We start from the raw sequence: 11,044 nt of genomic DNA, 5'->3' as shown, positions 1-11,044 counted from the left end.
GGACTAGGGCCAAGGTGCAGGGGGCGCTGAGCCAGGTCACGGTGCGGGGAGGGCTTGAACTGAGCAGGGCCAGGTTACAGGGGTCCTGCGCTGAGCAGGGTCAGGGTGCCAGGCGGGGGTGTGCCGCTTTCCTGACCAGGGTCAAGGTATGGAGGCCACGTTCCTGAGCAGGACCAAGGTACAGGGGAGTGGAGGGGTGCGTGCTGAGCAGGGCATCATGGGGGCGGGAGTGCGCCCTGAGCAGGTCAAGGAATGGGGGCCGTGTTCCTGAGCGGGACCAGGGTACAGGGGAGTGGAGGCGCGCGTGCTGAGCAGGGCGGGGGGGGGGGGGGCGCTGAGCAGGACCAAGCTACGCGGGTGCTGCGCTCCTGACTTGGGTTGAGGACTGGGGGCCGTGTTCCTGAGGAGGGAGTGGCGGCGGTGCGAGCTCCTGAACAGGACTGAGGGTCGCAGGCGGGCAGCGGGCTCTCGTCGCGGGCCCGGGCGGCCGCGTCAGGACTGCTGCGCGTGGCTGCCACCCTCCTGGCAGCTGGTCACGGCCCAACGCGATGTCGGGTCCTAAAACACCGACGGTGACGCTGCCACCTGGTAGCTGGTGCCGCGGAGTTCCAGGCGCCACAACGCGTCCTCGGCTCTCAGCGCAGAGAACTTTGTCGCGATGTTGTGTGTAATCGCGTTCACAGCCGCCGGGCGGAGGCGCAGCGTGTTCCCCAGAGTGAGGGGCCGCCGAGCGCGCGGAGGGTCTCCCAGCCCTAGTGGCTCTCCTGCTGCCGGGGCGGGGGGGGGTGGGAGGGGGGCGCGGCTCCCCTGCGACCACACAGGCCGGCGACTGGGGCAGTGGATGGGGGGCTCCCCTGGGACCGCGGAGGCCAGCGGCCGGGGCGGGGCGGGGGGCGGGGGAGGGCCGACCCTGGCGATGGACCGGGCCCCGCGGCGAGTGGCCGCAGAGCCTGGCTGGGCCCCGTCCCTCCTCGCAGCCGTGGACCCGGGCGGTCTCAGCCGGTGCGCACGGATGAGCGCCTCCTCGTTCCTCCCGCTCCTCCCGGAGGCCGGGGGCCGGGGACACGTGGGGACCTCGCCGGGCCCTCCTTGCGCCCCGGCAGGCCGCGTGTCCCCGCTGAGTCCGGCGCGGGGCGACCGCATAACCTGTTGTCTGATTACAGTTGTGCTAAGTCCCCTGGAAGGAGACTGGCCGGCGCGCTGAGACGGGCCCGCTCGGCTCTAGTGTCATGGTGAATATTGAAGACGCGCACCCCGGCCGCGCCCCGCCCGTGCCGCGGCGGCGTGTGTGCGCGCCTGTGCGCACCGCAGTCTCGGCTCCCTGCCGCTGGGGACCGCTGGCCCCCGCCTGGCAGGCCCCGCCCGACACGCCCGCCGCTCCCCCGGGCCGTCCTCGGCGCCCGGGGGGAGCGCACCCCGGCCGGGGCCACGTACCCGGCTCCCCCACCCCCACCCCGGGCCCCGGAGCGGCGCCAGCCGGCGGGCGCGGAGCCCCATGCGCCTTCCCCTTTGTGCCGCAGGCCGCGAAGCTGCAAGAGCAGGAGCACCGCGAGGAGGCGCTGCGGCTGCAGCGGCTGGAGGAGCGGCGGCGGCTGCAGGAGGCCGAGCTGCGGCGCGTGGAGGAGGAGAAGGAGCGCGCGCTGGGGCTGCAGCGCCGGGAGCGCGAGCTGCGCGAGCGGCTGCTGAGCATCCTGCTGAGCCGGAAGCCCGACGACCCGCAGGCGCGCGACGAGCTCGGGGCGACGCACGCTGACCTGCTGCGGCCGGTGCTGGACATCCTGCAGACCGTGTCGGCCGGCTGCGGGGGCGCCGCCGCGCTGCACCCGCCGGGGGGCCCGCCGGCCCCCGGCCCCCCCAGGAGGAGCCCGCCGCGCCCGGACGCGGACGCGGCGCCCCGGGGCGTCAACGGCAGCGTCGCCGAGGGCGCGCCCTGCCAGGAAGGCCCGGGCGCGGGCCCCGCCGGCTCCCCGGAGAAGAGGTGCCCCGGCGTGCTCGCCTGCATCCGCAACAGCCAGCAGCCGCCCAAGGCCGCGCCCGCCGCCTGCGAGCCCGCTGCACCCCGGAAGGACGCGCGCTCCGAGCAAGACAAGTGCAACCGCGAGCCGAGCGGGAGCCGCGGCCGGGCCGTCGGGGCCCGCGGCGACGACGACAGACACCAGCGGGAGCGCAGCCGGCCGCGGCGCGCGGGCAGCCGGGAGGACGCGAGGACCCCGCGCAAGGAGCGGCGGCGGCACCGCAAGCACGCGCGCCAGGACGACAGCCCCGCGCGGCGGAGCGCCAGCCCCGCCCACGACCACGCGCGCCCGCGCAGGTCCCACAGCCGAGAGCGCTCCGGCCGCGCAGAGCGCAGCCGGGACCGCAGGGGCGGCTCGGGCCGGAAGCGCAGCCGCCACCGCCGCGGGGACCGCTCGCGCTCGCGCTCGGGGTCCCCCGGCCGGCACCGCAGCGCCTGGAACAGGTAATACAGGCCGCCCCCGCCTCCCGCGGAGATCGGGACCGGGGAGCCTCCGCGGAGCCAGCGCACGGCCAGCGGGGCCGCGCGCTTCGAGCCTTTTGCGGGCGGTGGCCTGGGCCGCGCTCTCTAGCTTTAGTTTTCCCCGAAACCTGTTGATCTGATAGCTTTAACGTCACCACTTCCCGCGGAGTCAGGAAAGCGCGACGGCCGGCGGCGGCCCCCATTGCGCGGCCACAGCGCCGTTAGTGCCGGGCCCGGGGCCTCCTCCGCCGGGACTCCCGGGGACCAGCTGTCGAGCTCGGACAGCGCGGACCCCTCAGGCCCTGCGAACTCGAGGTGGCCGCGCCCTGCTGGCGTGTCCCCAGCTTTTCGTTTGTAACTTCGGCGACGGGACAGCGCCGTCCTCGCGGCCGCGACGCCGAGTCACGTGCTGCGTAGGCAGTGGGTGCGGGGCCGCGCCGCCCGCTCCGCGCTCCCTTCACAGGCATGCGCCTCAGACTGGTGATTAAGCATAGAAAGAAAAAAAAAAAAAAGGAAAGAGGGTTGGTCAAAAGCTTTGATTTGTAGTCAAGAATTAGCGTGTGTGGTTTTTTTAAAAAGCTGTTTTGCTAAATTATTTTTACTTGGAACGTTTCCAACAGATTCAAGGCTACAAACTTGTTAAATTTTATAATCATTTGCTTCCCCAAGTGAAGCTCAAGAAATACTTAAAAATAGCTGTCGTGTTTGCGTTCGGAAAGATGGTGTTTATCCCAGTTTGCATTTTTTTGTGAAATAAAATTCTTTTCCAATGAACTAATGTTTTGCTTACTTGCTTTGTTTTGTTCAAGCTGTTTGGTCTGTGATACCGATTCGAAAACGATGGAAATCGTTGGTTTTCTTTAGAGCCGTCGGTATTAAACGACGCGCCTCAGGGTGCAGCCATCCACGGCTCAGCACTTGTTACAGCTACCGGCCGGTTTTAGAAACGAGTTAAAGTAAAAGTGGTTCTTTGTCACCTCGAGTTGTGACAGGGAGGAAGGGGTCTGTGACCCTGCTGGGACTCAGACTCCAAACTCCGTCTGTCTGACCGTGTTTAATTAGCACAACTCACTGCACTGTCACCCCGATGGGCACAGTGACGAAGCCCAACGGACTCTGTCACCCTGATGGACACGGTCACTGGCCCCAACCGACTCTGTGACTGACCCCGACGGACACAGCCGACTCGCACAGCTCCTTCTCTGGAGTGGTTTTTGTCCCTCATCCGCTGGGGCGAGGGCGGGGGTTGAAGATGTCCCCCAATGCCCAGTGATTGGGAATCGCTTCCCAGGAGCCCTGGCGGGGTCCCTGGAGCCCAGCGCTGAAGTCTGCCCGCTCTGTGGCTCTGAGAATGTCCTGGCACCGGGAGTGGGCACGTCTCTGAGGTCAGGGGGTCTCTGAGGTTGTGGGAGGTCTCTGCGTGAGGTCGGGGCGGTGGGTTCCGTTCCTGTTGTGCTCCAGGCAGAGGGCTGTGTCCTGGGGACAGACGTGGTGTGTTCAAAACGGAAGCACATGCGGGGTCACTTCTAACCTGGAAAGGAGAGGTGGGCGGGCTCTAACCTGGGGGCAAAGTCACCCCATGGTGCAGGGAGCAGCTGACAAGGGGACTTATGTCAACAGCTGTCAACGTTGCATTGCCAACAGGTGCACTGGGCAAAAGGTTTGGGGGAGACCAGGGTAGGTGCAACGGGTAGGTGGCCGTCAGGGAGCATGGGATATAAATGCGGGTGGGGTCGGGGGAGCGCACTAGAAACCTGGAGAATGCCAGCCCCAGGCCTGTGGAAAGCGGGCCATCCCTGGGGAAGACACTCAGGAATATGAACTTGCAATGCTCCATCCACTGATTTCATGTACGTTTGACCCCTGAGCTACAAGGAGGTGGAGTGGTCGCAGCGCAGTCCAGGCCATTCCACGTTCACTGCTCCTGTGGCCGCTGGGTCCCATCTGTTCTTGAAAGTGGGGTGCTGTTCACGTCTCCAACCATAATGGTGTATGCAGCACTTTCTCCTTGGTGACCTGTCAGTTTTTGCCCTTTGTGTTTTCACTCTGTTATTGGTTGTGTATGAGTTCATTGGGGAGAACTGACTCCTCAGTCACGTGACATACCCTTCTTTAGTCTTTTGGTGATTTTACTTGTTCAGAAGAGTCTGGGGGCACACGGGGAGCAAAGGGATCTGGTGGGAAGAGGTGTCCATTATGGTTTATGATGGAGTCTTAGCCACACAGACACACACACACACATCAAGGGGCATTCGAAAAGAGTTGTGGCTTGACACAATAGTGTGCCCTTTGGGCCAGGTGCTGCACTTGACAACGGTGAAGGGCGGTGCTACTCTGCTGTGACGTAGCACGCTCTTCTGCAGACCCCAGATCCGGAATGGGGATCTGGAACCAGAGTGCCCGGCTCTGAGCCACTTGCCCACACATGTCCTGTTCGCTGTGAGAGGCCGTTGGCCAGTGATGAATGGGGGTGATGTGAAGGACACGTGTGGGCTCCCCTGGGACGTGCCGTGTGTGCCCCCTGCAGGACTTGGGGTGGGACTTTTCCGTGTCACCAGTACTTCCTCTTCTGTCCTAAGACATCTGTTTCCTGTGTCATTAGTACATAACCAGTCATCCGCGAGAGTGCAGATCAAGTGAAACATGCTGCTCACTGATTAGATTTTATCTGCAGCAGAACCTGGATTTTTCCTGTGCGAGGAGGTGACTATTTTGCAGACAGTGGGGGCTGCGAATGGACGCTCATGAATCAACGGGGTGTTTCAACCCCACAATTGTGTCCCTCTGTCTCTGTCTGTCATTTATAGCGTTTTCCCCTGAGCCTCTTCCGAATTGACCGACATCAGGATCTCATTGTGGGGAATTAGAGAGAGACAGCGTGATCACGGGAGGGTCAGAGAGAGAGGGAGACACAAAATTGGAAGCAGCTCCAGGCTCTGAGCTGTCAGCACAGAGCCCGATGTGGGGCTCGAACCCACGAACCGTGAGATCATGACCTGGGCTGTTGGCATTTCTGGGAAACGGTTAGATAAGTGTGGAAGGGGGTGGGGGGGCGCCTGCGTGTCTGAGTGGGTTAAGCGTCAGACTCTAGGGGTCACTCAGGTCACGATCTCTCTGGGATCAAGACCCCCATCAGGCTCTGCGCTGACGGCACAGAGGCCTCCTTGGGATTCTCTTCCTGCCCCTCCCCTGCTCACACACCCTCTCAAAATAAACTTTTTGGGGAAAAATGTGCAACGACGTCCGGAAGACGCCCCAGGCCGGGGTCTCGCTTCAGCGCTGCAGGTGGAGGGGGACAGCGTGGGCGGAGGGGGGAGTTAGGGTGCTGGCTCCCACCCGGCGGGTCCGGGGATCAGGGAGGCCCTCGGGCTGGAGGGTGGCTGGTGGTGCTGATGCCGGCGCCCCAAGGCGCACTGTCACCCCCCCAGGGGTGCGGCCTCACTGCCGGGTCCTCCACCTCTCACCCGGCTCTCGGTGCTTCCCACGCTTTCGGGGAAGTCCGGTGGATGCCTCACCGCGCATGCGCACGCTTCCTCCTTCGACCCCGCGCTCCCACAGGCTTCTGGTGCAAACAGGTGGCCGCCCGCATCCTGCGCGGTGTAGACGCTCCCCGCAGCCTTCTCCGTGTGTAGCGGGGGTGTCACGGCTTCTGTGCACACCCCCTGCCTCCGGCAGGGGCGGGCACGGCCCCCAGGCTCGCATCACCCCCCACCCCTCCCGCAGAGCAGCGGGTGCCTGGCTGCGTGATTGGTACGTGGGTCCTGACCCCGAAGCTGGTGGTGGTCGGGGGGGGGGGGGAGCAGCGCAGGAGGGTACAGCTCCCAGGAATGGGATTAGTGTCCCTGGGACACCCCAGACGGCCTCCGGCCCCTCTGCTGCGCGAGGGCGCGAATAGGCAGCCGTTCTCGAATCAGGAAGCGGGTCGTCGCCAGACCCGGGGTCCGCGAGCCCCTGGGTGTGCGCAGTCCAGGCCCCAGGACCGTGACGAGTCCGCGTCTGTCCGTCGTCCACGAACCCCAGCCCCGCCTCTGCGCTGTTCCTCCAGTGGCCGCAGCCCTGACACCGGCGCCTCCAAGTCGCTGAGGCGGGAGCGCCCTGGGGTGACCTCCGCGTGCGCCCTGGGGTGACATCTCCGCACGCCCCTGCGGTGACCTCCGTGCGCACCCCTAGGACTGACCTCCGTCTGTCCCGGCGCGCCCTGGATGACCTCCCCATGAGCCCCTGCGGTCACCTCCGCGCGCACCCCTGGGGCTGACCTCCGTGAGTCCCGGCGCGCCCTGGGGTGACCTCCCCCCGCGTCCCTGCGGTGACTTCTGTGAGCACCCCTGGGCTGACCTCAGTCTGTCCCGGCGTGCCCTGGGGTGACCTCCGCGTGCGCCCTGGGGTGACCTCCGCGTGCGCCCGTACGATGACCTCCGTGCGCACCCCTAGGGCTGACCTCCGTGAGTCCCGGCGAGCCCTGGGGTGACCTCCCCGCGCGCCCTTGCAGTGACCTTCCCGAGCCCCTGCGCGCCTGGCCTGACCCCTTGCCAGCCGCTTGGCCCCTCGCCCCCCACACCGGAGGGTTGCCCTTTCCCGCGCGAGCCCCTCTGAGCACGCGGACCCTCCCGCACCCAGAGCTCAGGTGCGTGGGCGGTGGTCCAGGCCCGCGGGCACCCGGGCGGACCCTGTGCGGTCGGGAGGCCGCGGGGGTGAACCGGAGGCTGTGATGACCGTCCCGGAAGGAGGTGCGCGGCAGGGAGGTGTCTGCGGGCAACCGTGCACCGCCCGCCTCAGCTCTGCGGGGCTGGGGCCCGCCCCCCGCCCCCCGCCCCCCTCCCTCCTGCTCGCTCCCGCTCCTCTCCTGCTGCTGTTTTGCTCTTCTCTGAACAGACCACACACGCTGCAGCCCCAGGGCCTTTGCACCTACCTCTGTTCTTTTGCTCTTCTGTGAACAAGTCGCACACGCTGTAGCCCGAGGACCATTGCACCTTCCCCTGCCCGTTTGATCTTTTCTGAACGAGTCACACATGCTGATGCCTCAGGGCCTTTGTACCTTCCCCTGCTTCTGTGATCTTCTGGGAACAGGTCACACACACTCTGCCCCAGGGCCTTTGCACCTGCCCCTGCCCCTTTGAAGTGTACAGTCCAGCGTCTTGGGCTATAGTCGAGCGTGGTGAGTGTCACCACCAGTGAACTTGAGAGGATTTTTGTCCTTCCCCCCAAAAGAAAGCCATTAGCGTGGGTCCATTTTTTTTTTAATGTCTAGCTATTTATTTTTGAGAGAGACAGAGCACACGCAGGGGAGGGGCAGGGAGTGAGCCGGAGACAGAACCCGAAGCCGCTCCGGCGTCCGAGCTGTGAGCGCAGAGCGCAGCTCGAACCCACGAGCCGTGAGCAGTCGGACGCTGCACCGACTGGCCCCCCCAGTCGTCCCCGCCTCCGTCCGTTTTTAAAGAACTCCTGTCCGCGCACATGCGGTTCACTTTCACGCTTGCGCCCTTGTCCTTCTGGCACGGTTTCCGGCAGGAAACTGTGCGGGGCCGTCCCGGCTCCGCCCCCGAAAGGGCAGCAGCGACCTTGACCTTGACTTCCAGCCCCTGGCGGACCCCCCCCCTCCCCGATCTCATGGGGAGAGTCATCGGCTCCGCGGATGATCCGCTCCTGGGATCATCGCGCAAAGGCGACCGCGGGGCGCGCCTTCCGTGCGTCCCGAGGGGCCCGCAGCCTGCGCACCGCCCTCCGCGCGTCCCCTGCGGGCTTTGCGCACGGCCCACACCCGGACACAGGCGGCTGCTGGCGAAGGTGGCCTGGGCTCAGACTCGTGAAAGGGGGCGCAGGGAGGCGCGCCCGGCAGGGGTGCGCTCAGGCTCCCCGGGGGCGGGGGGCGCAGGGAGGGCCCGGGGCGCGGATGAGCCGCAGCCACGGTCCTGGGCTTTGCGTGCGCGACGCTGAGCATCAGAGAGGGCAGGACACGGGCGGGCGCGGGGCACAGGAGCCAAACATGTCATAGGAATGAATAGAATGTTCATGTGTCACCTTTTCTTCACCTTTTATTTTTTTTTTAATATTTTTTATTTATTTCCAGGAGAGAGAGAGAGACAGTGTGAGCAGGGGAGGGTCAGAGAGAGAGGGAGTCACAGACTGAAACAGGCTCCAGGCTCTGAGCTGGCAGTCAGCACAGAGCCCGACGCGGGGCTCGAACCCACGAACCGTGAGATCATGACCTGAGCGAAAGTCGGACGCTCAACCGACTAAGACACCCAGGCGCCCCTTCTGCACCTTTTAAAAATCTTTATTTTTGAGAGACAGACACGGGGGCGTCTCAGAGAGACGGGGACGCAGAATCCGAAGCAGCTCCGGGCTCCGACGCGGGGCTCGAGCCCACGAACCCTGAGATCATGACCTGAGCGCGTGTTGGACACTTAGCCGACTGAGCCCCCCGGGCGCCCCCAAATGGGATCTTTTCATAAAGGCACCGAATGGATGCACACAGATGAACGAAGTTGTGTCGTTGGCACTTTGTGAAAGAACGCACAACAGAATGCGCGAAATCACCGACTCAATCCAACACGGAGACGTAAATAACTGCGTGGACGTCACAGCAGATGCAGGTCATGGAACGCGGGTGGGGGTCCCTTGAAATTCGGGTCGAAGGAAGAAACCGCGTTTGAATCCTATGCAGGCGTGTCAATTATGCGCACGGAAATCACAGCAGCCTGGGGAGCGTGGGCTGCGTCCCTGAGACGGAGGGGCCCGGAGTGACCCAGGGTCAGCGGTGCGTCCCCGGTGCCGCCCTAGACGCCGGCGGGTGAAGACGGCATCGCGCACAACAGCAGAGAAGGTCCGGGGCTTTGAAGACTAGATGGCCCCGCATGGGCGGCCTTCCGGAAGCCTCGAGAATGTGCTAGAAGCTCACCAAAGGGCTCCTGCCTTGGTGACCCAGACAGGATGTCGGATCTGTCCGCTCAGGGTCATTTCCATCGGAAATCATACAATGAAATAAAAACAGATAATAAAATAATGAAATGAAATAAAAAATAATCAAATACAAATTTCAAAACCAAATCCAATCAGATAATAATTTTCAGGAAAAATAAAACGAAAGTAAGTAAAATAATAAACAATAAAAAATAATCAGAAAATTAAAAAAGTAAAAATAAATAGTAAAAAACTTAAAGTAAAAATGAAATGATAAAATGAAAATGTCAAATAATAAAATAAGTGAAAATAAAATAATAAAATCAAATAAGGATAAAATTGAATAAATAACAAAAATCAAATAAGTAAACATAAAATAAATAAAACAATAAAATAAAACAAAAATAAAAATAAGTAAAAGTAAAGTAAAATAGGGCACCTGAGTAGCTCAATTGGTTAAGACTCTGACGTAGGCTCAGGTCAGGATCTCACCGTCCGTGGGTTCGAGCCCCGCGTCGGGCTCTGTGCTGACGGCTCGGAGCCTGGAGCTGCTTCCGATTCTGTGTCCCCCGTCTCGGTGCCCCTCCCCCCTCACACTCTGTCTCTCTGTCAAAAATATTAAGAATTTTGTTTTGAAAAACCTAAAATAATAAAAGCACATAAAAATAAAATAGTGACATAAAAACAAAATGAGAAGAGAAGATAAGTAAAAATAAAATAATAAGATAAAAGGGAAATAAAATGGCCGGTGCAGTAAAATAATAAAAGAACATAAAAATAAAATACTGACATAAATTAAAACAAAATAAGAAGACAAGATAATTAAAGATAAAATAATAAGATAAACTAAAAGGGAAGTAAACGGCCGGTCAGCTCCCTGGAGCGCAGAGCCCCCCGCCCCCCCCGGAAGTGTGGTCTGTTGCGCTCCCTGCGCCCTGTCTGTTCCCGGCCGTCAGCATGTTCCATGCGCTCCCCCCCCCCCACCGCTCCTGCTCACGTGAAGTCTCTGCACAACTGTCTTGTGTGCAGCCTGGACGCCCGGCCGGGTTGGTGGTCACGTCCCCGTGGCTGGGCGCGCGCGCGCACGTGTGTGTGTGTGTGTGTGTGTGTGTGTGCGCGTGCGTGTGCGTCCTGGGGACGCGCCTGGGTCACCGGGCAGGGCTCCAGCACCACAGGGAGGGCCTCCCCAGGCTGGGGGTGGGGGGGGTGTGGGCGGTGGGGGGGTGGGTCCTCGGGGGGGGGGTTAGCGCCGTGGGGGGGTTTTCCGCTGGGTGGTTGTGGGGGGGGGGGCGGGGGGGGGGGGAGGAGGGGGGGGGGGGGGGGGGGGGGGGGGGGGGGGGGGGCGGTTATGAGCTGGGAGAGGGAACCTGACAAGCAGGCCAGGGGCCTTGACACTGTGCAGGGGCTCCTCCATTCTGGCCCACTCCCCCTTCTCAGTCCAGGCTACAGGTCAAATGGGGCGGGGGGGGGCTCCCAAACCGGGCTTCTTTGTTACAGACCCAATTCCCTTACTAGCTGTGACCCTGTTACTGAACTTCTGGGGGCCTGTTTCTTCCTCTGTAAAATGGGAACAATCTTCATCCCCACAGGGGTGTTAAATAAAGTAACAGAAGAGGAGAACAAACTGAGAACTGATGGGTGTGGAGGGGGGGAGAGGGGAGATGGGCA

At 62.4% G+C, this 11,044-nt stretch overlaps 1 protein-coding gene across 1 annotated transcript in view; it reads left to right on the top strand.

Moving 5' to 3' along the window:
• AKAP17A (A-kinase anchoring protein 17A) overlaps positions 1–3,254 on the top strand; it is an 11,456-nt gene extending 8,202 nt beyond the window's left edge. The window contains exons 5-7 of the mRNA XM_039245287.1: positions 593–715; positions 839–1,121; positions 1,174–3,254. Of these exons, the coding sequence (XP_039101218.1) occupies positions 593–715; positions 839–1,121; positions 1,174–2,462 (1,695 nt within the window). The 3' untranslated portion in view covers positions 2,463–3,254. The remainder of the gene's footprint in view (positions 1–592; positions 716–838; positions 1,122–1,173) is intronic.
• The last annotated feature ends 7,790 nt before the right edge of the window (positions 3,255–11,044 follow it).

The sequence above is a fragment of the Hyaena hyaena genome, unplaced genomic scaffold (genome assembly GCF_003009895.1).
Source record: "Hyaena hyaena isolate Hyena2069 unplaced genomic scaffold, ASM300989v1 scaffold_259, whole genome shotgun sequence".
In the NCBI taxonomy this organism is placed as follows: Eukaryota; Metazoa; Chordata; class Mammalia; order Carnivora; family Hyaenidae; genus Hyaena; species Hyaena hyaena.
Note: the sequence above shows the minus strand (reverse complement) of the source record. Positions and strands in the feature narration are given on the sequence as shown.